This window comes from Protopterus annectens, chromosome 6.part0 (genome assembly GCF_019279795.1).
Source record: "Protopterus annectens isolate FY-2018-M chromosome 6.part0, PAN1.0, whole genome shotgun sequence".
NCBI classification, from domain to species: domain Eukaryota; kingdom Metazoa; phylum Chordata; order Ceratodontiformes; family Protopteridae; genus Protopterus; species Protopterus annectens.
In genome coordinates, this window is record NC_056737.1 from 171937327 (window position 1) to 171964175 (window position 26849).

The window sequence follows — 26849 nt, forward strand, 5'->3', positions numbered from 1 at the left end:
CTGATGTTGCCACTTTATTATTGAATTTTAGATTATACACAAGGCAGCTTAATTTGAAGTTGCTTTTTTTTTTTGCAGGAAGAAAGATGTTTTACATCGGCTCTCAAAAGGAGCAGTACTTTCATCCCCTCCTATCATAGAAGGATAGGGCTATTTGAGTCTCTCTGTGAATTAGAATTTAGGAAACAGACTAAAATTAATGAGACATGGAGTGACAATCTCAGTAGACATGAAAGAAAGATTTTTCTTAAGAGGAAAAATGATACAATGACTATGTTTATGAAACCGGATAAAGGTGAGGGGGGTTGTGTTGATGTCGAACTTTGATTATAGTCTTAAAATGTTTGGGATTCTCAATGACTCAACCACCAAGAAATGAGATTAATTATGCGTATTCTAAACTTGATATTGAGTTGTTTGATGCTTTTTCACAGGATCTGATAATTGGCACTGAGTTGGAATTTTTGAGTGTGGATGACCCGATCATCCCGGTAATCTTTGGTATTCGCAAAATTCACAAGTTTGTACATGATCCACCATTTAGACTGATTGTAGTGGCCAGGGGTTCAAAGACAGAACCCCTGGCTGCTTATATCAACCATTATACTAAGCCTATTATCAATAAAACAGACCACATCATGAGATACTCATGGCATTGTTTAGAGATGTTATGAGGTATTACATCAGTTTACAACGTGATTTTTTTGGCTATAGATGTGGTCAATTTGTTTTCTGTCATCCCACACAATGAAGGGATCAAAGCCTTTGAGGAAAGTCTTTTTGGATCAGGCATTCATTCTAATGCGAAGGTTAATTTTTTAACAAGGTTGATAGAAATTGTACTGAATAGTAATTTCCTATTTTTTGAAGGTGAATATGATCGCCAGACCACAGGGGTCACGATGGGTGTGAAATGCTCCCCAGTTTTTGCAAATGTGGTCTTGCTTGAATGGGAGAAGGAAGTAATGTTTAGATCCAGGTTTATGTCTAAAGCCAACAGATATTTAAGATTTTTGGATGATATCCTGGTTCTGTGGACTGGGTCTGAGACAGAAACTGAGGAGTTTGAATATTTTCTGAATGCTAGCACTGACTTTTTGTCTTTTATGTACAGATACAAGAGAGAAGAGATTGACTATTTAGACATACTCCTCAAGAAAAGAGGTGGAGAGTTGGTTTCCACTATTTTTAGGAAACCGACCCATTCAAATGGCCTATTACATTATGAGAGTTGTCATCTCCCACACCAAAAATGTGAAGTTGTGAAGGACCAGATGTGTAGGCTATCTAGGTTGATTAGCTAAGATGATGACTTCAGTAAAGAAATGTACACACATATAGGGATGTTTAAGAACAGAGGTCACCCACTCAAGTTGTTGCTCAAAGCCAAGAAAGAGATCTGGAAAAAAAGATCTACGGTCTACTGTCCAATTTTATGGTCGGAGATTGGTATGACCAATTCCATGAAGATTCCTAGTTTAGGTAACAATGTGATGTTGTTGAAGTACAACCATGATTGTCCTCGATTTGTAAATGTTCTAAACACAGTTTGGGACAAAATGTTTGATATGGAGCTTAAACAAAGGTTGGGAGATAAACCTAAAGTGGTCTACAGTAGAGGCAGGAACATCAAGGAAGTCTTAGAATCGAAAGTGATGGGACAACATAACCTGCCTAGTTCTAGAATGTATAAGTGTGGTTCTTATAACTACTGCAAATTTATTAACTATGGGCCTTATGTGGCGGTGGATGGTTAGCACCGCACCTTGGAGTGCCTTGGGCAGGGAACTTGTACAACAATGAATGTTGTGTATATGGCAACCTGTATTACATGCTTGGCATTCTACGTTGGAAAGACCATGCACAGATTGAGGGATATAATTGCCGAGCATGTAAGAGATATCAAGAACAGGAAGGCTAGTAGTGCCCTTGACCATCATTCTGCTGTATGCCACAATTTCAAGAGATTTCTGTTTTTCATTATTGATAAAGTTGAGAAAAACAACAGGGGTGGTGACACCAATGTTGTTTTGGAATTAAGGGAAACAAAATTGCAATTAAGATTAAAATCTCAAAACTTCTCCAGGTATTAATGACAATATATCAATTGCCCTTCTTTTAAAATGGAGATCTATGAACATGTAAACTTGCACAAGAGTTGTTTTAATGATCATGCATTCTATTTAATATGAAGTTATATGTTTATTTTTGTGTGTTTTTTTGAAGTTGAATATTCATTTATTGGGAGATATTTTAAACTGAATTGCATATCTATCTTCTAATGAATGGAGCAGTTTTTATTTTTGAAAGTGTGATATCATGAGACTTTTTATATAAATAGGAAGTGATGTATATTTTTTTGTGACGGATGAAGCCTAAGATTGAGAGGTGAAAGTGCTTAGTCACGAATAAAGCAGTGTTCTTCGCTTTACAACAATGCATTTTTTTCCTGATTTTTGTTGTTTTTGTTGTTGTGGTTTTTCATCTTCGGTTTCACCCCATGTGAGGTGAATTTTTTGCTTTGGACATTCTGTTGTAGCTCAGAGCAGATCTGAACATTACCATTTAGATTATTGACATAACTATAGAATGCCTTGGGTTGTCTTTGGAATCACTGGCAATTTTATTTTCGTAACTAGCTTTGGAGGATTTTATAAGGGATCTCAGCTTCTTACTGAGGCTGGTAAAGGAGTTGTTTGCATCCTGGGATTTTCTTCTTTTCTGCAACAGATTCTTCCTTCTGTTGTATAGTTTGTTTATGGCAGGGGACCACCAGATTGGCTTCCTTTTTTTGGATTAGAGCGTCTTGGTTCTATTTGTTGCTGTTTAAGAAATCTATAAGTGTTAATATTCCCTTAATCTTATCCTGAGTGTGTCTATTATATATAAATCCAGTTTGGTCTTCATCTATGATTTGTATCAAGGGTTTTTTGATTCTACTAACTAATACTGACATAAACATTTTATAATCATTGTTGAGTACTGAAATTGGCCTATAAGAACTACACTGCAAATTATCTTCTTTTTTTATTTAAGATAGGTGAAATTAAGGAGTACTTCTATGAGGGAGGAATTATATTCTTTGATTGTATTTCATTTAATGTTTCATGAAATAAAGATATTACTGAGATTGGAAATATCTTACACAATTCATTAATTATGCCATCAATTCCCGGTGCTTTATTATTTTTGCTTTCCTTAATTTTTTCAGTAATTTCTTTTAGGGAGACTTTTTTTCTAAGATTTTATTTTAATTTTGCTGGAATTGCTTTTAGTTATGTTGGATTTAACTCTAAATTTGATATATTACAATGATGTGGGTATTCTTTATAAAGTTTAGTGAAATGATATTTAAAGGCATCCAATATATCACTTATGTCTGATACTTGGCTCTATTAATAAAAAATTGGTAATGAAGAAAAATCTCCACTCTAAATGAGTCCCAAATTCCATGACCTGACTGATTCTCATTCATTACATTAAATATAATCAAAATAGTCTATATCCTAGATATTGAATTTAATTTCTTAATACATTCCTATTTCCTTAGGCAACTTTGATTATCATAGCGAGAAATGCTATAATAATTTTAGTGAAAGAGATATTCTTCTATTAAATCTTCTATTAAATCCTGGTCTATGCAAAACTAAGGTTGATGACGTCAATCAGTGTTCAAAGAGTTAGAAGACATCTCCTAAAAGGTCTGTCTTCTATAATTTGCAGACAACCATTCCGTAATAGTTTGATGTATCAGCATTTGAAAATTCAAAATGAACTATAACTGACTATTCACTTCCCTTTCAAGAAACAGTCTTGATACTCATTCACATGCTACTAATCATTTTTGATATAAAGATGTATTATTTTCCCTTCTTGGATATTGCAGCAATCATTAAGTTTTACTAAATATGTTATTTGTATGTAATCTCTAATAGCCAAGATACAAACATGTAATAACTTATTGTTTTACATCAGTTATAAATCTGAAAACTTCCCAGTGAAACTTATCCCATGTTTCTGTTAATGCACTAGGAATTTGCTTCTGTTGTTATATAACAATGTACATACAGTAGTGTACTGTATTAACATACATATAAATACTAGGAAAGTAAAAAATTCTATAATAGAATTTTCAAATAAAGCATTGCACAGTTTTCAGAGTTAAGACTTTATGTCTCTTACTCTTAGGACCACTACTATTCACAATCTTCACAAATGACCTCCATACCTCCACACAGCATGCATCTATCATTCAGTATGCATATGATACTGCCTTAATCTGTGCTGCACAAAACATTCCCACCCTCCTGCAAACAACTCAGCTAGCATTCTCTGATGTTGAAAACTACCTTACCAAAGCCCAACTTATCCTCAATCCAAAGAAAACTCAGCTTATGATTATAACCAGTTCTAACAAAAACACTGATAACAGTCAATTCACTATCTACTCCACAAATGCTACTCCAATCGCTCCAGTGGCATAGGCTAAGCTATTGGGAATAACCATAGACTCCCACCTAAAATTTGATAGTCATCTCAACTTAACTATTAAAAAAGTACATGCCAAACTGGGGTCACTCTGCCATATCAAACCATTTCTTATCAACAACACAAGATCAGCCATTGCTCACTCCCAACTTCTATCCACCCTCATCTATGCATCTCCCATTCTGACTAATCTCAACAAAACAGAACTAAGCAAAATGAAAGCCTGCTATAACAAAATTGCCCACTTTGGTGCAAATGGCTCATATAGAACTCATCACTGTACTGCTTTGAGACAGCTCTACTGGCTTGAACTGCCTAACCTCCTAACCTACAATCAGCTCTGCCTCTGTCATTCTATCTATTACCCCCCCAATAAATGTCTTGCCCTCAGAATCCTAGTACATCACTCAGCCAAAAGGCCTCTTAGATCATCAAGCAAACTACTACTAGAAGTCACTAACAGCTACAATAGCTTTGGAGACACACTATATAGTAGTTCAGTGGCTAAAAAATGGAACTCTCTCCCCACTAGCATATAAAACACATCGCCCAAAGCCTCCTTTAAAAACCTCATTAGGTAACATCTAAAGCAAAGTTGGCAGTGCCATGACTGCTCCACAGGCTAGTGAAAGTGGATAAGGTACACATACTAAACCTAGAATACTTGATAATAGTTTTCACTCTTATTCACAAACACTGGCTGCATTACAATGTATGTACTGTACCTGTGTACTATGTATGTATTCTACCTATGTTCCAAATTTTAGCTGAACACAACAAATCTATTAATTACCTTTATTCTTAAATTAATATTTTCTTGTTTGTTCTCTCCACTGTAACTGCTGATGTGCTGCATACCACTGTAAAAACATGTTCTATTGTAATTTGTGTGTATACTGATCATGTTGAAATATCTAAATGTATCTGTAATTTTTCTATGTGGAGCTTTTCTCCATGGGCCTCTGTTGAAAAAGGGCCTTTTCAGCTCAGTCAGACAACCCCGGTTATCAAATGTAAAATAAAATAAATAAACTGTCAAACAGTGGCTTCTCTTTTAGTTTGATCATATCTGTTATGATTCTGTTTTCCTTCACTTCTTTAAGATAACTGATGTTTCATCTAAGAGCAAATATGCTTCTTTTCCTGAGACTAATTCAATTATGTAAACTGGAGTATTGAAATAAAGTTATGAACAAAGGATTATTACCCTTTATTGATAGTTATGGTAGATTCATACTGATAAAGCAAATTTAACAAGATTTCTTCTGAGGCATGACTGTAATCAATGTATTTGAAAATAGTGTAGTAGAGTTCTATTTAATAATTCACATGACTATAGCATGGGGTAACCCTCATATTGTAAAAATTGATCAAAAAATAAATTAGTGTCAGTAAAAAAAACATTCTTCCAGGGTTTAGACAATTTATCCCATCAAAATTCCACTAATATGCAGCAACAGAGCTTCCAAAGAGTGATATCTACCACCTCAAATCCCCTCTCCTTACAAGCAAGCATGAAAGGACAGGACCCAGTACATATGTATGTCAATACACTGTCCCGCACCCTTCCACAACCACACCATACTGTAACAAACTGATCGATATATAGCATGGCGTCAGGAAAGCAAACCATTACCTAAGGGCTTCAGATAATGAGTCCCACTAATATTCCACTAGTAAGCAGCAACAGCACATTCAGGATGTGGTATCCATTACCTTAAAATCTTTTCTCCCCACTAGGAGAGACAGGGCGCAGTGCATATGCATTTCAACATTCCATCATGCATCCTTCCATATCCATAGATTTCACAATATTGTGTTAAATCTATTCTCGCAAAATCATTTGTAGCCTAAGAAGAAAAGTCCACCAAACAAACAACACTGAGTTGTGGTCAATCTCAACAAATTCACTGTCTAGAAATTTCAAAAACGCCAAAGCAGTGCAAGTCAAATCGTCCAAAACACGACCTCTTTCCACACAGATGCAGGAAACAATTTTATTAAGCTTTTAACAATGCCTTTCGTTGTTTACAAAAAACAACTTCTTCAGATAAAAACATTTTAAAACACTGGGGTTTAAATTCCCCTCCTTCCTATCACATATTTAAAAATAGTAATATGAGTGGCTGTCCATTTCTTGCTTAGAAAGCAAACTCCACCTCCCTTCAAGTAAAACAAACAGTTCTACCATATTGTGGACATCAGTAAACATTAGTTGCATCCATAAGCATACCTAATAAATAAATAAATAAAAACATTTCATTTTATTCTTGAAAAGAGGCTACTCTGTCACCCTAATTCAGGACTTAATTGAAGAAGTCCAGTTAAAAAGGGAAAGGGGAATTTATTTGTCCATCTTGAACCAACACAGTGAACACATTATGGAACCACCAGTTGTTAGACAAACTATTAGCCCCTACAGCTTTATTATTACATACAGCCTAGATGCTAAAAGTGTGGTTTCCATAATCCAAAATAACTGGGACATATTAATGAATGATGGTGTATTGAGAAACAAAATTTAAATGGGGAAACAACTTGAAAAAAATACTGGAAATGAAACCAAATATGCAGGTAAACAAAATGGGTATGTTTAAATGCAACATGTGTAGATATTGTAAATACATGGACAAACATTTGAGATTAGGGGCAAGAGATACAAAATAAGGGACACATTTGATTGCCAAAGCAAGCAGGTAGTATACCTAGCAAAGTGCACATGCTGCCCAGTATTCTATATTGGAAAAACTGACAGGAAACTCTGCAAACGGGTATACGAACATGTGTATGCCATGGGGAGACACAAAGTGGAGAATGCACTTGCAAGACACATCATGGAGTACCCACAACACCAGTTTACATTTCAGGCAATAAATCAAGTTAGGAATGAGGGGAGAGGGGGGCCAGATTCATTGATTTTAGAGAAAAATGAACTTATGTGACAATTGAGACTGGATGCTTGCCATTACCCAAGGATAAATGAACTAAGTTCCATTATGTGTATTTTAAAAGTAAGAAGATTAAGCCGGTAGAAAAAAAAAAAATATTTTTTTTCATTAATATTTTTTATACTGCTTGGATACACACACACACACATGCTTTAAAACATATTTTGTACAGATGTATATAAATCTACGTTTCATAATATAACACTTTTAAAGAAAATATTTTTTGTAAACATTTTTTAGAAATGTTTTTATTTATTTATTAGGTATGCTTATGTATGCAACTAATGTTTTTTGATGTCCACAATATGGTAGAACTGTTTGTTTTACTTGAAGGTAGGTGGAGTTTGCTTTCTAAGCAAGAAATGGACAGCCACTCATATTACTGTTTTTAAACATGTGATAGGAAGGAGGGGAATTTAAACCCCAGTGTTTAAAATGTTTTTATCTGAAGAAGTTGTTTTTTGTAAACAATGAAAAGCATTGTTAAAAGCTTAATAAAATTATTTCCTGCATCTGTGTGGAAAGAGGTCGTGTTTTGGGCGATTTGACTTGTACTGCTTTGGCGTTTTTGGAATTTCTAGACAGTGAATTTGTTGAGATTGACCACAACTCAGTGTTGTTTGTTTGGTGGACTTTTCTATGGATATGGAAGGGTGCAGGAACCTCTTACAGTGTTTGCATTTTTACAAATTCGCTGTCTAGGTCAGTGTACTGTTAATCTAGTACAATAATACTAAGTATGTGTGTACAGTGGAGAAAGGCACAAACCCTACCAATCTCTGTCTTGAACACAAACAGAACTCTTTGATTCAAGACGCCACTGCAATGCATGGGGGCTCATCACTAAGTACATGCCACACCAGTCACTCTTCCCCAAATACACAACCTCCTCTTGCCATTTTGTCCACCGATCCAGCAAAACTGTACCCAAACACACCCCATTGTGACAACTGGCCTAATACATAATTTGGAGTCCGGAAAGCACATCACAAATACCAGAAGGGAACTAGTTAATGTGTTCCACTAATGTTCCCAATATAATGCCATACGAGTAGATTAAAAATGCAAAATCTACTGTCTTAATCTTTTTCTCCCTGCTGGGAAGTACAAGAAGATAAAGCACAGTTCATATATACATTAATACGCTATTTACACCTTTCCACATCTAAACCTGTCTCTCAGGAAATATGGGCAGTAATGCTACTTATTAATGCAAATTCTGTTATAATTCAGGCATGAAGAGAAGCATTTACCATATCTCACATCCCAAAGGCTACCCTGTAAGTGAATAACCTATCATTTATTCAAAATAGGCAATCAGGTGTCCATTTGTGTGTATTATCTGCAGGTTAACGTTACATTTATTATCGTAGCATAATCCACACAATAGCTGCACAGTACTGGATTCTGTTTGAGTTTTTTTCTTTTTCTTTTCTTTTCTTTTTTTTTTTTTTTGAAATCAGTGAGAGGGAAGCTCTTATTAATGTGAATGGAAAAAAAAATAAAGGGAAAGGAAGAAGAGAAAAAAATGGTTATATATGCACGTGGGTGTCTCAGAGAAAAAGTTGTGAAATATAGGTTCTCGAGTTTAATCAAAGTGGCCTAGTACATTTTTTAAAAAATAGGAGTGATTGATTAGACTGTTATAAGTGAATTACGGTATATTAGGAGAATAAAGCTGATAAAGTCTCTTGTGTAAAATACCTTATATATCTTTGCAGTCAACAAGCAAGTTACTCAAATATAAATCAATTAAAATGCATTGTAACACATTAGAAAGATGCAATCATATATTCCTTTCGTTTTTACTTAATGAACTACTTTATGACTGCTGAACTTTCTATTTTCAAGTTTCTGTAAATCTACTGTTGTATTAATCTTTTAGTTTTCATTTGATTAAATGCCAAGTGTTAGGGTAAATGCTAAATAATAGACTAATAGAAAGAAGGAAATTATCAATATGTTATAATCAATAAAATAAGTAGAATATGTACTTTTCTTTTGTTGTTGTAAGTATCAGTTGAATCTTTAAGAGATTTAAGAGATTCAGTAGTTTTAAGTTCTGTTCTCTGTTTCTTTTTCTTCACATCAGTCCAAGTGTTTTTCTCTGAGGATCTTTTCAGATTAGATATGGTAGACCAGTTAATTTCTTCAGGGGTGGTGATGATGTCATTGTTTTTCTTAAATGATGCTTCCTCAAAATTATTAAAAGTTCTCTAGTCATTTGTGTGAAAAAGTCTGATTTTAGCAGGATAGACTAGTTGTGCTTTTATTTTGTTTTGTTTAAGAAGTTTCACTAAGGGCCATGTTTTTTTCCTTAGCTCTATCTCTCTGGCTGAGTAACCATTATCAAATCTTATCTGGCTTTGTTTGTGTGTTAGGGGACTTTTCCTCCAGACAGATTTTAATATAAGCTCTTTACCTAGATATGACAAAAATGTTACTACAATTGATCTTGGTGGTGTATTGCATGAAGAAGGTTGTGGTTTTCCAATGGCTCTATGAGCTCTCTCTATTCCATTTGAAAGTCCCTACTTTAAGTCAAGTATTTCAGGAAGTCATGAGTTTAAAAATGTTATGATGTCCTCTCCCTCTGTTTTCTCAAGGAGACCAAAGATTCTTATATTTGTTCTCCTCTCCCTATTCTCCAGATCATCTATTTTGTTTATTAACCAATTATTTTGATGTAGTAAAAATTCTGACTGATTTTCCTCTTCTTTGAGTCTCCCATCAATGTCAGTTAGAAAAGTTTCTATATTAGTTATTTTATTTTGTTGTTGTTTTAATATTTCATTAAGGACATCACTTTGTTTTTGACAGGTTTCCTTTAGGTTTTCCAGATTGTCTGTGAATTTATCCATTTTCAAGTACAGCTCATGCAGTGTAGAAGACATCACTTGAATCCCTTTCTTCAGAGTAGTTTCTGTGTGAGAGTTATTTGAGCTAGCCATTTTCACACAGTTGTGAAGATCTCCAATTTATTTTGACAGGAAAAACTCACCAGAATTTATTGACATTTGTTAAGGTTGTAGTTTAGAAGTTCATTGATAAAGTTTTCCTGTTTCTAATTGACAAAATTCATTTTTCCCTATTTTCTAGTATAGTTTTATGGAGCTCTAAAAAGATGCTGCTAACAGTTAGCCATCTAGGCTTCACCTCCTCATGGAAGTCTTTTTTTTCAAGGCTTGCTAGTAGCAGTAGCAATATATAAACACTATGAGCCATGGACTACATACATATGTGTGTGTGTGTGTGTGTGTATATGTATATATATATATATATATATGTATATATATATATATATATATATATATATATATATATATATATATATATATATGTATGTATATATGACTTCCGTTCAGATTACTAAAAATTTCAAAATTCATATGGTTGAGATCATATGATTGAAATTTTGAAACTTCAAAAATGACATAAAAAAATAAAAATAAAAAAAGTTGTTTTTTTTTACTTATTTTTGCAGGGGGCAAGTCCCTGTGCTACACCCTCTCTAATTAAATATACAATACAATACACTAATGAAAATTATAAATTTCCCATTCTGTGCTGTACCACAATCTCTATTCAAAATGTTTAAAGTTTCAAAACTTCTATCATATGGCCTCAGCCATATGCATTTCCAAAAACTTCTGTAATTCAAAGGGGATATATATATATATATATATATATATATATATATATATATATATATATATATATATATAAGTTCCCTTCAGAATCTCAAACTACTGAAATTCCGAATTTCAGTAGCCCGAGACCAGAAAGGTGAAAGCGCACAATACCGAAACCTCAGAAGCACAAAATTCAAAATTCTGAAGTTTAGAGATTTTGAATTGGTGGTTCTGGTGTTGCGGTGTGTGTGAGTGGATGGTTGGAGATGTTAAGTGTTTGTGTTTTATGGGTTTTGTGTAGAGGCTTTAGTGTGTGTCCGTATTTTTTGTTAGTGTGATATGTGTGTGCGAAGGGAATGTAGCTTGTGTAGTGGTGTTTTTGTGTGTTTGTGTAGTGCGACCTTGGAATTAGTATATTTTAGTAGAGGGGTGTGGGGGTGCATGTATGTCGGGTAGGTGTTTGTGTTTGTGTATGTGCAGGGAAGTGTATGTTTGTGTCTGTGTGTGCGGTATGTTTTGTATAGAATTTGTGATTTTAAATTCAACTTTATGTTTTTCGGCTTCATAGTCTCGAGATACTGAAATCTGAGATTTCAGTATTTCGAAATTATGAAGTGATTTTTTTTTTTTTTTTTTTTTTTTTTATGTCTTTCAGTAAAACAATTTCTATTCTACACTTGGCTGTTTTTGCAAAAATTCTATATCCACATGCCCTTTTGAAATCAAATGTAAAAACATTTAAAATGGAGTTTTGGTATTTGTTATTTTCTCTTGTACAGTATTTTTTCAGAAAGGATATAGGTAGCTGTAATGGCACATTCTACGTGTGTGTGTGTGTGTGTGTGTGTGTGTGTGTGTGTGTGTGTGTGTGTGTGTGTGTGTGTGTATGTATGTGTGTGTGTATGTGTGTGTGTGTGTGTGTGTGTGTGTGTGTGTGTGTGTGTGTGTGTGTGTGTGTGTGTGCACGCGCGCGCGCACATGTGCATGTCTGAATGTCTTTGTGCTTAACTATGTGTATGTTTATTCAGCTATGAATATGACTGTGAAATCAGGACAGCTTAAACACAGAAGTGATGTGTTAGCAATTTACATATAGTACAACTCTGATTGCTTCATGCTATAATTTCTTTCTTTTATTTGAAACCAGGTAAAATTAAGTGTGAACTTAGGCGTCCTCAACATACTTTCAGAGGTTCCTCAAGATGTGGTATATGGACAAGGTGAAAAGCAAATGACAATTTCTACTTCTACCCTTAAGATGTTGAATTTTATTCTCAGAACTGTCACCTACACCAGCAAAGTGTACACCATTAATTCTGTTGATTTAGGTGAGTATTCATATTTACAGTATATCTCTTCTGTCACATAGGTTGATTACGATGAGTAAGCTTATGTAATAATTAGTTTACCTATATTCTCCAGGAATTAACCTAAAACATTCACAGAAGGCAGTTTTAATTTTTCCATAGTTTGCACATACTATGGGTATCCTTCATCTTACTGGTAGAATGCAATACATTACCTATGAGTAGAGGCATTTAAAACCTTAGCCTGTGCCCTAGATCTCTTTATTGCTGAGAAACCACATGCTCAGATGTTTAAATTTGTCACCCTACTCTTCTTGCTGAGGATAAAAAAGCAACTTTGTAGATATTTGAAGAGAAATACAGGCAAAGACACCAAAATATGGAAAATTTCACAGTACAAAAAAATAAGATCACAAAGGGAGAATGTAGAACATAAGATTAGTAAAGCAGAAGTTAAACAAACAAAAGCTGTAGTTATTGAATATTTGTGAAGTGAAGCATTTAGGAAGGAATTTAATAAAGTGTGCATGGTCTTTTTACCATGTAGGCATTGTGCCATGTTGCTTACATGAAAATAAGCAGGGTTGCGATCGAATAAGCACTGCTGGGCAGTGTGCATGCACGTACCAACACAGAAAGTTCTGTGGCATATGGATTACTTCTTAAGCAGGTGAATCTCATGCAAATGAGGCAGGTAGAGTGATCCAGCAAGCAGCTAGGCAGCCCTGCAGACCCCATGTCAGTGTCTGTAGTATACACAGAAAAATTTTGTGTACAGGAATGTAGACAGGAAAAAGGGGCTCTAAAATGTATATAGATTGACAGAAATGGCTGTGTCTCAAAATGTACAGAAAATATTTTAAAATATTTTTTTTTAAATAATCTGGGCATGTTTGCACGGCACGCCACAGTGCACAAACATGCCTTATAAAAAAATTAAAAAAAAAAAAATAAAGTAAAAATAACAACATTAATATTATGAGACAGAAATGCATTACAAGACACTGCGTGGATTATCTCCAAAGGTGCATTGGTACTGATACTAGCGTGCTAGGGCTTGGAAGCATGTTGTTTCCAGGATGTGAGCACAGATTCCTATGCATATGAGGTGGAGTTACTAAATAGCATAATTGGTAACCTGGTCTGATTATCCCTTCTGTGTAGGCAGAGAACCATGTTGGTGTCAACACAGGAGGTAGGTGACATCAGGAGAGGGTGTGTGCAATAACTTCTAAGCTGATTGGAGCTTAGCTGCACCTGTTTGCATGGCATGCCACCATGCTGAGTGTGGAAGTCTGGGGGTGTGTGTGCACTGACTTCTAAGCTCTGTTTACCTACTGGCATGTGTTTCTACATGTTTGCACAGTGCGCTATTCTGTTGAGCATGGAAGTCTGGGTGGTGTCTACTACAGCTAAGCTTTGTGCAGCATATCACATTGCTTAGAGTATCTAAAAGGTAATGATGTATTAATTAGTATGACCCTTGTTTAACTTAAACTAGGGCCATTAAATAATGTTAAGGATATACTAGGCAGATGCAATGCATCATAGGTAGCCAGTCACGCAGGCAGTACCTACAGTACAGCACTATAAAGTATACATACACCCTACAATCTGATTTTCCCCCATACACTGCACCATTGGCGTATAGACTTGGAAATTTTAACTGAAAGAATGTTAGGGGCTGCTGCAGATCTTCTACATCTGTATGTGCTAGATGCTGAAGTCAATGCTGCTGCTGCTGACAATAGGCCTAGGCAGAGAACGAGAAGAGTGTTCAGGCCCAGGGTAACCTTCCAGGAGCTACATCAGCTGGAGATTGTAGGATTGAGGACAAGGGAATACTACAAGAACTCACTGAGTTCTGACACCCTCAACTCAGACTCAGAGACAACACAGGAAAACCCATCCCAGTAGAAACAATGATATGTGTAGCCCTTAGGATAATAGCCACAGGTACCATCCAAAGACCAACTGGGGACATGATGGGGGTCTCGCATGCATCAGCATCCAGGGTACTCCACCAATTCCTGGATGCTAATCTACCACATGTCAGAGAGCACATTTAATTTCCCCTCACCCCTGAGGCAAGAGTCAGCAATATGCATCACCTTTACCATGTATCACATTATGCTTGAGGTACTGGGTGCCATTGATTGCACTCATGTATACATTAAGCCACCACCTGATGAGGAGGGTAGAATGTATGTCAACCACAAGGGGTACCACTTCATCAACAGTCAGGTCATGTGCAATGCCCAGTGCGTTATCATAAATGTGTGTGGTGGCAGCCCTGGCAGTTATGACTCCCATATATGGCATGCATCACAGCTGCACCAGATGTTTGCTAGTGCAGGGGACATCCCCACAGCCATTTACAGGGGGATGCTGGCTATGCACTGGAACCGTGGATGATGACACCTATCAGAAATGCACATACACCCTCGGAAGAATGCCATAATGAGGCACATGCACAAACTAGGAACATCATAGAATGTGTGTTTGGGCTGCTGAATTCAGGGTTCCGGTGCCTCAATATATCTTGTGGAGCCCTGCAGTACTCTCCAGCCATATGTGCGCATATGTTCATAGTATGTGCCATGCTACACAGTATGATCCTGTGAAAACAGCTGCAGCAGGATTAGGAAATGGAAAAGATACACATCCCCCCACCAGTGCTTAGGTCACCACAGACACACTCACAGGAGAACTCAGAGGAGGAGCCCACTGATGATGTCCCTGTAGGCAGACATAAATGTACCCAGTATGCCCCGGCATTATCTAAGAGATATGCATAGCACATTCACTGACAACCTAGGACCCTAGGGACTGACACCTTACTCCTACTCACATACATATATTAAAATAGTTGATGCCAGGCAACCCTCACAACCTGTACCTATCCATGTACTGGCTATGTACTGCTTGCATCACACAGAGTCAGCCCTGAAGTACAGGTCTGTCATTTGCTGCATTCGCAAGGTAAGTCTCTAACCTACACACTAATTGTAAGGATAACTATAATATGGTATTATATGTATGGATCTGCTGCTGTTATACAAGGAAATATAGTAGGCTGTTTGGACAGATGTAACATCTACATGGAACTACAGATACCTAGTCCAATAGTATGTGTTCCCTAATATTCACTAGGCTTCATGGTTGGAATATTCACGACATCAGGCAAGGGAGATGGGAAACAGTGAGCACACATGATATCTGGACAACTGTCTACCCAAGCTGATCATGTGCCTTTGTTCCCCCATCCCAACATAGCAGTGTACCCAAATAACTGCTGTAACAGAACATCAGCTCTGGTATATAAGTGGACCAGGCAAATCTCAGGGCTGTAACATAGATATCACTCACATATTGTATGTTTCTTTTCAAGCAGGATAACAATGTACATAGCTATGCTGCTGATTGTGTGATGAATGACTTCTCTTTGTCTAGCGACCTGTGTGGCTCAGTGGACTAGCGAAGCTACCATGGGTGATGGTGTTGATGGTTGTAATCTGGAGTTACTTGCATGTTTTGAATGTGAGGTAGTACTATGTTGGTGTTTTCACAGACTGTCATATCTCTCAACCTCTTAGTGCAAAAAAATCTGGACAAAGCCAAAAAGATTGGATGGACAAAGGCCCAAACATTGGGACTGATTTTAAATATTGTTCTCATAAACCTAGAAAGTTGCTGCAATTAAAGGTGTAGCATTATTACTTATTATCTGAAGGATATAAAGTCTGAAACACAAATGTTTGCCTGTATTTAATGTAGTGATGTCACTATTCAATAGATCACTAGAAGACCACAAATGTATAAGGAACACATCAAACATATGAGGCAAAACTCTGGGCATTCTCTGAAAATCAGGACAGTTGAGAGGTATACAGATGGTCAGTCTATTGGTGGTGTAACATTATCAATCTCAGTCACATATTAAGTACAGCACACAGCTGGAGAATGCTGTGGATATTTTGAGTGAAGTGCAGTGTTGCAGAAACAGGGGCAGATGTTAATGTCTGTAACATACAAAATCCTGGACTGGAGTACAGGTAGGTGTGGCCTGGAGTCACTTTATAAGTACCGACAGTCCCACTGGGCATGTCCAGACACTTAGTTAAAATGACCACAATTCTGTTGCCTCTTCATCAAGATGACCTGTTATGTGTAAATGTCTATACATACAGACATATACGTATACATATCCATCTGTCACTATATCTCTCTCACATGCATACTATATCTATCGCTATGTAATGTCAAAGAGATATATACCAATATATACAGCTATATTTATTAAAATTATACCATACACACCCCCATATATCTACATAAGACATATAGATACCATGCACACACAAAGGTACATTTATATATACATCCCTGTTATATAGAGAAATATGTGTGTGGATGTCTGTATTGTCTGACATACTCTAATAATGGTGAGTAAATCTGCACTATCACACAGCTTAAAAGAGACAAGCTAGGGGTGTAACAGTACATAATCCACTTACCTACAGACCCCTGTGCTAGCTGGATGTCCCCACATAGACAGACACATGGGAGCAGGAGGTGTAATGTATAATGTTGTCAATGCATGTATGGACAGGGCACATTGTCTGTGCCCACAGGATCACCTAAGTAACTGCAAGCAGCCACATATGGCCATACTGATAATTGTACACACATAGGATAAAACCAGTTATCTCACTGCTAGGATACTAGATGCAGATAACAGTATGAAGCAATATCACATTGCAGACCACAGATGCTGTTTAACACAAGCCTAGTTTGTGTAATGCCAAGTACTGTGCCTGCAATCAGATATACAACAGATGTAACCTGTGGTGCATGCAATATGTACTGTGATCTGTAATATACAAGACTAGATTGGTAGGGGTTCTCATCTCACTCCACTCCACTTAATGCATGTGTGTGTGTGTGTGTGTGTGTGTGTGTGTGTGTGTGTGTGTGTGTGTGTGTGTGTGTGTGTGTGTGAGTGTGTGTGTGTGTGTGTGTGTGTGTGTGTGTGTGTGTGTGTGTGTGTGTGTGTGTGTGTGTGTGTATTCCCATGTAAAAAATGGACATGCCCTCATGTGATATATTCCTTCAATAGTTATGCACCTTTTGGGCCTGTAACTTGCTGCTGGCTTCCAAACAGCCCTCTTCTACAATGTCTGATAATGTCAGCCACCTTAAGAATACCATCTGACAGTGCAGTATCAAACATAAGCCATGGTGCATGTGATAAGTACTGTGATCTGTAATGTATAAGACTAAATCGATAGGGGTTCTAATCTTACTCCCACCAACTTTTTGTGTGTGTGTGTGTGTGTGTGTGTGTGTGTGTGTGTGTGTGTGTGTGTGTGTGTGTGTGTGTGTGTGTGTGTGTGTGTGTGTGTGTGTGTGTGTGTGGGGGTGTGTGTGTGTGGGTGTGGGTGTGTATTCTCCTGCAAAACAACAATCATGCCCTTATGGGTTATCCATCTGCAATGGTTATGCACTTTTTAGGCCTGTGACTTGCTGCTGGCTTCCAAAAAGCCATCTTCTACAAGGCCTGATGATGTCAGCCACTTTAAGGCTACCAGTTTATATAGTAGTGTCAAACATAAGCTGTGGTGCATGCAATAAGTACTGTGATTTGTCGTATATAAGACTAGATAGGGAGAGGTTCCAATCTCACTCCAGCCCACTTCATGCATGTGCTTATACCCATATGACATATCTTTAGTAACCTAGATATAGGTAGGATTATGCAGTGTTTTATTTGTAGCAGGTGATGTGGCCCCCCAAAGGACTGACCTCAACAAGGCCTGCTTATGTCATCAACCATAATATGTTCTAAACTGAGAGTACTAGCCGATATAAGGTGTGTTGCATGCAACACATATTGTGATCTGCAGTTGTACCATGAAATAGGTAAGTGTTCACATCTACATACAACCAACTTGCAATACTTGTGTGCCTTGGCATGTCCTGTATGCAGTGATTGGAAGTGGTGCTGTCCTCAACATAGCCATGTTTGTGTATGAGCCTGTAGAGCATTGTACATCATGTTATGGAACCATAGGATGTTTGCACTGAACTAGAATAATGGTCATACAGCCCTCACAATCATAGACATCATCATACCAATAGTTACAGGATCAGCACATATTTCTCCAGTTAAAGAGGGACACAGGCAGACACCCTATGTTGAGATGATGATCACCCAGCCAGTCAGACAGATGGCATGTGCTGAGGTGCACTGAGGTGCACTGTGTGACATTAGGTAGGTACTGTTTCAAGGATGTGTTGCAGTCTGTTAGACAAATATCTTCCACAGGCATGTATTACAAATGTCACTTACTAGGTTAATGCCATTACAGTGAGTCATCCATCTACTATGCTTTATACAGATAGGCAGCATATGCAATCAAGCAGGGTCACACATTGCCCTGTATGCAAGGCACAAATCTCTTATGAGTAGTTTATATACCAGAGGCTACAATGAAACTCATTGCAGACCATCCCCACTGAACAAATACTGAAGACGTGAAGTGTCCTTTTGAGGGGCCATACTGTTGTGTACAATTGTCAGTACTGCTTGGAAAAGTACATCAACAACTGGCCATTGCACTCAGGTATTGACATGCTGAGGGAAGGGTATGTGGGGGTTATGACTAGGTCACTTACTGTGGACAATGGCCTCAGCTATGCCATATGATCCCTGCCATACCCCTGTAGAGAGGTAGTGAGCTGAGGAACATTAAGTGTTTGCCTGTGTGGCTAGGTCTGTGTGCCCAGTTCTTTCACCCCTGAGTATGTGCAGCACATGTTGCGACTGATATGCTACTTACCAGGTACATAGGTCTACCTGATGGAAATAATACATATATATTAGCTTGGGGTGTATGTCCATTAGTATGTCAAAAGACATTTCTTCAACACCCTCTTGTAGGCTATTGACATAATTCATAGAATCTATGAGTGCTCACAATGTGCAGGCATCAGCCAACATTGTTAGCCACAGTCATTCTGTAGTCACATGAATTGTGTTTACTTGGATTCCAAGCAGTTGAGGACCCAGGACTGCACCATGTTGAGCACTGCTGCTTACAGATCATGTACTGGAGGTAGATGCCCCTATGTTGCATATGTGTGCCATCAATGGGCCACTTAGTGACCCCTACAATGACAGTATCATGGATGCCTAAGTGTGTGCTTTGTAAATGTTGCCTGAGTGGAGGATATAGTCAAACTGTTTGGGTCAGTCTGGAGGTTGTACATCCTGATGTACCCTCACATAGGTCCTTGGTGACTGCCTCGAAAATGTCCACCATGTGTAACAGTCATGCCCCCCCCCGTCACACATCCAAAGTGTGTAAAGTCAACTGTGTGTAGATCATATATATATATATGTGTGCTGAGCAGCTCCATGATGATTGCCCCTGTGGGCAGATATGTATATATAGACACAAAGGTCTATAGTTAAGTTGGTCAGTGGATGCACTGCCTCTGTGCAAGGGTGGAACAGTTGCCATTGTCCACTCAGCTGGTGTGCAGCTAGTGGTGTCAGTATGATTGCAAGGGTTTCCCAGTGGTGTTAGTAATCCTTTGAGATCACATGTGGGATGCAGCCTGGAATGTTAGCATGTGCAATAGATGCTGCGTATGGTCCATTGAGAGCCCAGTTACAAACTGCGCTATAAATATGGCAGTCACGGTGCATGTTGTAGGAATGTCATATGTCACATGTGGTGGGGTCAAGGCAGTCTAGCTGATGCAGACAGTATAGGAGTAGAAGTTAGGTATGAGTACAGACCCATCATATGTGCCATCATGACGTCTGAGGTCAGCGGCACTCTTGGCCTGTCCTTTAAGGTTACGCATGTACCTACACTGTGCTTTGTGGTTTTGCTTTGTGTGGGTGACTAATGTTGTCACTTACCTTGTTTACATAACATCACAACAACACTATGTGCTTCATTTAGCTGAGGAGGTTGTGCCTGCATGTTAGTTGGGCACCCTCACCCCAAATGTCACACAGCAATGTGTACCTGATGTTTTACAGCTTGCTAATGGCAGTTGTCTACCGCTCAGGTGTGATGAGCCATGACAAGCCTGTGTCCCACCTGTCCCGTACAGCTGAGTTCATGCAGTTGTAATGCTGCTGACATAATGCATATGTGTAGAGCTCTGCATACCTGTATGCCCAATCTGTAGGGGGATGTGCACTCACACTATGTCAACCATCCTACAGGAGGTCATACATGGTTTTCTTCACATATATGTCTGTATTGTCAGCAGGGGAGGTACATGCTGGTAGTTCCAAAGAACATGATCTGTGGCCAGATCCCATGAGGTAGGACCTTACATTGGGGGGGGGGGCTGCAGTGCTCACCCATATTGGTAAACATATGATGCAATACATTGGTTTCCCATGTGGGGATGTCACAGCACTGATCCAGGGCATTGTAGGTAAGAACCTAGACCATCCTTGAGCCAAGTGAGCCACAACACAACTAAGCAACATACTGTGTACAGATTACACTTCCCTAATGTGTTTGTCTGTGCTCTGTACAGACACCTTGCATGACTCTCTTCCTGCAACATGCTGGCAGTGACTGCAATACTTACTTGCGCAGAGGCAAATAACATGTACTGCACAGCAGTGTCCCAGATCTCTGAGTCCTGTCTCCTGAAATGCCATGAGAGAGGCTAGCATGTCTACAAGCAGTACTACTGTCATACACCTACTGACACTGGACCATACACTGTTTCCTTTGCTGAAGGCCAGATCATGCCTTCCGACTGTAACCAGTTGAGCCCATTGACTGTTACACCATGCTATGGATGTCAGACATAAGTCTCCCTTCAGCAACCATGGCCTGACAACATATGTGACAATATTAGGCCAGCAGGCCATGCTGGAAACTGTGTACATAATGTACATATTCTTATATCAGCTGGTGGATAGGCAGGTGTCTGACAGTCATAGTCAGGGAACATAGCAGTGGGAGACCTATGCTGCAATGATGCCAGTCACCAGTGGAGATCATTATTGGCGTACCCCTTCTACCTATTCCCTCTTTGCAGTCACAGCCACTGTCACTGATCTCTGATGGAGTACATTAGCAGGTGAGTGCATATCAGGAGCTGTCACAAAATCCCACACAGAACCAACAGTTAGCCAGAATTTCCTATGACACAGTCAGTTGTTGTTTGAGCCACTGGCAATGACTAAATGCCAATGACTGCACAATACTATCCTGTGTGGATTCATACACTCCAGCAAAATTATTGTAGTGTCCATGCACCACACACAGTCAAGCCATTATACATGGAGCTATGGACACAGAGAGTAATGTAGCCTTTGTCTGTCGCTGGTTGGAAAGATGTGGATGCATTCACTGTTGTACAACCAATACTGGCAAGTTTGGGATGTACATCCCAGACTGTCACTGCTATACTAAATGTGTCAGTCATCACACCTATCATTGTGTGCAATGGTACCCTTGCCATGTCACTACACAGGCATATTGTACAACTGTAGCAGCCACACAGGTTCCATAATACACCATTACACAATGTAGATAACATGTCCTATAGAGTCCATGTCATGACTGTACATGTGTAGTCTGTCTCCAAAATGCTTTTGAGGGGATGTGTATGGCTCCATAGAGGGAGGTGTCAGTTCCCACTGTGTAACGCTCATGTATCCATGACAGGACTAACACATGTCTCACCTGTTCTACTCACAGACAACATCTGTGTGGTATGCATAGTACATGCTGGTGAGACAGTTATGTAAATCAGGCAGTGCACCCTACATGAAACAGGCCTCCCCTGCATGTAAAACATACATCTGCTGTGACACACATCATGTGCATGTTACACATTGGGATACAGAATATGACAATCATAATTGTTGTCGGACAACTGTAGGTACTGGACACAGGATATATGTAGATGGGTCATCTTGTCAGCACGGCTTGTAGATGTGTTACTTCCTAAAACCTTGGTGACACTTATCAAGAGTAGCAGGCCTTCTCACAGATTACAGATTCATGACTATGCTGAATGCCTCCATTGTCCTTGTTAGCCTGCTATACAGATATGAAGTTATGGAGCCATGAACTTATAGTGGTGTATCTTGCTGGCGACATAGTACTTCTGTGCTGACATGGCATCCTGTGCTGCTGTAATTCTGCTGTGTATCCATAGGTTATCCAAGGAGACTCCTATAACAGAAACATATGCAGTCCCTTGACACCTGTCATTGTGTAACTATGCAGCCAATACAACATCATACAACATAAGGTACATAAATGTATGCTGCTTACTCTTGACAAATGCCAGCATACAGTATCTGTCAGTAACCACTGTAAGTGGCATGGTGAACCAACACTACAGTACACAGGTACATGTTAACTATAATAGTCACCTTGTGCATCAGACACATAACTTCCTTTCCGCTGCCTTGATGGTGAGGATGACAAGGATGTGGCACAGGTATCATCACTTGACAGGGTGTTGTGTGGGGGTGCAGGAGGCCTAGGCTGGCCAAAATGGTGGACAGCATGTGTGTGAGTCAGGAGGGGAACATGTAAGATGGACCATGGAGAGGTGCTGTGGTGTGCCTGTAGGTGATCTGCATCTGTCAGTGGTGTGTGTGTGTGTGTGTGTGTGTGTGTGTGTGTGTGTGTGTGTGTGGTGTGTGTGTGTGTGTGCATGCATGTTAACTGTCAAGTTCAGTGCTAGCCCTATTCATGTGTATGTTGGACAGTTTTGGACTGTACATAGTAGAGTTGACAGTTCACCACCTCTGGCCGAACACAAACGTCTCTGCCAGGAGTTGCACTGACACCTCCATGCCCAAGGTCAGAAGTGGTGCTAGTACCTGATGGTGACACCTGCAACTGGTGGTAGACAGACTGCAGATCTCCTACAAGCACCCCTGTCAATTGGCCTTTGTGGAGCCTTACCAGCTGTCTGGCTATGACCAGTGGGTACACTCACTGGAGCCATAGTTGCCACAATATCCTGTTCAATGTCTCCACCCTCTGACTGTCCAATATCTGTGGTCTCTGGGAACAGGGTTTGTGTGGGCATACAGACTGTGTGCAGTGACAATGGGGGCAGAAGAAGGATATCTACCTCTGGGACAGATTCAGCCACTGACACCCCCACCTGTGCCTCACTGTGGCCACGATCATCATCAGAGTGCAAAGAGACACTGACATCAGGTTGTGTAGGGAGCAGACACCAACCCAAACGATCACCTGCAATAAGAAAGAAAAATTCAGTACATTAATACCTCCATTGTTGTGTATGAAAAGCCTCCAAGACTCATAACAATGAAGACCCACAACTGGATTACTGGTCAAGCAACTTTCTTCTCCACTTTTTTCCACAAAACTCTTCCTTGGAACAAAATACAAATTCAACTCAGGACTTTTATAACAATCACTTGAAGTAAATCAAGTAAAACAAGACCAGTAATATTTACCTTGTAATTAGTCATATGACACTATACTTGAAAAAAAAAACAACACATAAAAACCCAGTACAACTCGTTTAACAAATACATGGAAATGCACATTTCACTGCCTAATGTATTTACCTTCAACCTGTAACATTTTACAAGGCATTTTAGATACCTTGCCTAATTTAAACCTGGATTCTTATCTGCTCTTAATTGTAACTGCCAAAGTGTATCTGTTTGTTGCAGTACACTTCCTGTGACTACCCCTTCTAGACACCTTAGGTACTTGTTCCAGACTGGAATTTAAAAACATCCTACACTGTTTACACACATAGTTATGTTTACAAAGGGCATGACTCTGGCCCTTAATTGTACCAGAATATTATTGCTCCTTAACAAAATATGTGTCATGCCTACTAGGTGTAGGACCATGGCCTTGAGCAAAACCTGAGGGACCTGTGAAAAGTTGTGTCTGGGGAAATGTCAGTACCACTGCATGATTGCAGCACAACAAGGTAATACATCCATACATCTTATATTTACAATAGTTACTGTGTTACTCGTTTTACTGGTCACAATCTGGTTATGAGTGTATAACTAAGGTTAAACCCCCCTCAAAGAACAAGGACCTAACACCCACATAAAACTATGTACAGCCAGACACACTGGCTGCTACATTATTACAGTGCTGATCACAGTAAGCTTACCCGCACCCTCCTCAGCTGTGGAAACTGTGGCAACTACCTCCACGATGTATGGTGTGATGGATGCCTGGGAGTAGTTGTGTGTGCCTAGGTATGCCAGGAATTCCTCAGCGTATGAGAATGATTGCTCTGCTGCAGTCCCTTCAATGGTGACAGCACAATTCCTGGCTACATCTGCTGCCATTCATTGTGCAGCATTTATCATATTGGTAGCTTTGTATCAAACTTGCTCATATGTCCTGCCCTGCTGGTCCTTGTCATTCACATGCCAGACAAGGTATACCCACAATGCAGCCTGCTGTTCCCACTTTGCCTCCCCATGGATAATAGGATGTGATGATTTTGCCTTAGTGCTTTCGGTATAATTGCATTCTCCACATCTGAGAAGAGTGCATGGCATCTACGGTGCATAATTCCTGAAAGATAACAAAAGGGGAACATATTACAGGATCACATATGTGGACATACACAATGCACAGATACACCAAGGCCGAAATGGCTGTAACTAACCACTGCTTGCTCACACATGTCATACTTCACATTGTGCAAACAAAGTGTGTGGATACAATTGAGATAGTAGCATTAGTAAGGTCCTGCCATATGTGCCATGACAGCTATTGGTATATTATCATACACCCAACACTCAGGTTAACTGTGGTGTGTCCCTATAGGCAGCCCCCTCTATAATTCGTCATAAGAACAATGCCACATAAATAGCAGTGTGCTATTACAACCACTATAAAGGGACAGTCCAATGAGACCAGTGTGCCACAGTGACAAACGACAATGCACTCTTGATGTTTTGTAGGTCCTCTGTAGGTATAAGACAGCAGGAGGTCACTTAAGTGTTAATATCACAGGTCTAAAACAAGCTTAATGCTGTAATCACTCTTCTCTGTATGTCTATTCACCCATCTGCAACCTGTTGTATGCAAAACCTTTTATATACCTGAAGGAGTGTAGTACTTCTCTGTTGATATGCAGTGATAGTATAGTTGTCACAAAGGTGTGCTCTGCATGAGGAAGGTCTTATACAGAATGGTTCACCATACCCAGCTGCTTGCCTTTTAAACATGCTTCTCAGCAGCAGATGATTACCTCTAAACCAGTCGGTGATTCTGAAATGCTAATTGCAGGCAACACAGCTGATTTGCATTATCATCCACCAATGACATGCAACCACTGTAAAATATATAAGGCCTTCATGTAGATTAGGGCCCCCTTTCTGATATGTTGTGCTGGACATTACTGGGGTGAGGAGACTACATTGTTGCAGAGGGTTAGTCTGTAGCAGGCACCTTTACATAGAGATGGATGTGCTAATGGCTGCAGCTATTGCTGCAGGTAATAGAGATAAGCAAAAAATGTGAACACTTTGGAGGACAACAAGCTGTAGGAGTAACTGTGTGAGGTGGTCAGCCTAGTTGCTGAGCCAGGCCCAGAGTGAGAGTAAGTGCTACACTCCAATGAAGGCATGTGTTTAAGGTAAGTATGTTAGGCAATGGTATCAATAACACAGTACTAGGCAACATTACTGCTGTTTCCTTCAGCAAATGGTGTGTGTGTGTGTGTGTGTGTGTGTGTGTGTGTGTGTGTGTGTGTGTGTGTGTGTGTGTGTGTGTGTATGTGTATGTGTGTCCGTGTGCGTATATATGTATATATATATATATATATATATATATATATATATATATATATATACATAGTTACACTTTGGAATCTCAAAATACTGAAACGTCGAATTTCAGTATCTGGAGACCAAAATGTTGAAACTGCAGTTGCACGAAACTGCAGTATCCCAAAGCCGGAAATGTCGATCCTGCAGTTGTGATGGCGAGTTAGGTAAGTGTTATTTTTTAAAGGGTTTGGGGTAGGGTTTGTGTGTATGTGAGTGTGTTTGGTGTGTGTAGTGGTGGTTTTCTGTGTTTTGGTGGGTAGTGCGACCTCGGAGTTAGTATATATCAGTAGCGGGGATGCAGGGGGATTGCCCCCCCTGCTTCTAGCTAGGGTAGGTCTTTGTGTTTGATTTTTTTGCATTTGTGTGTTTTGTTTTAGTTTCTTGTAGTGTCGAGAGGTAAGTGTGTTTGTGTGGTGTAGTGTTTCACAGTTTTAACTTTCGTGGTTGTGGTGTTTTGTGTTTGTACGGTTTCGGCTTTATAGTCTCGAGATACTGAAATTCGACATTTCAGTATTTCGAGATTATAAAGTGGAGATATACTCTAGAGAGAAGAGGAATGAAGGTCAGCAGGAGTAAGACAGAATATATGTGTGTGAATGAGAGGGAGGATAGAGAAATGGTG

General features: G+C 39.0%; 1 protein-coding gene across 1 annotated transcript in view; it reads left to right on the forward strand.

The window, feature by feature from the left end:
- Positions 1-356: 356 nt before the first annotated feature.
- Positions 357-26849, forward strand: part of LOC122803790 (beta-1,4 N-acetylgalactosaminyltransferase 2-like) — a 493524-nt gene continuing 467031 nt past the window's right edge. Inside the window, exons 1-2 of the mRNA XM_044073477.1 lie at positions 357-491; positions 12216-12396. Coding sequence (XP_043929412.1) covers positions 357-491; positions 12216-12396 — 316 coding nt within the window. The remainder of the gene's footprint in view (positions 492-12215; positions 12397-26849) is intronic.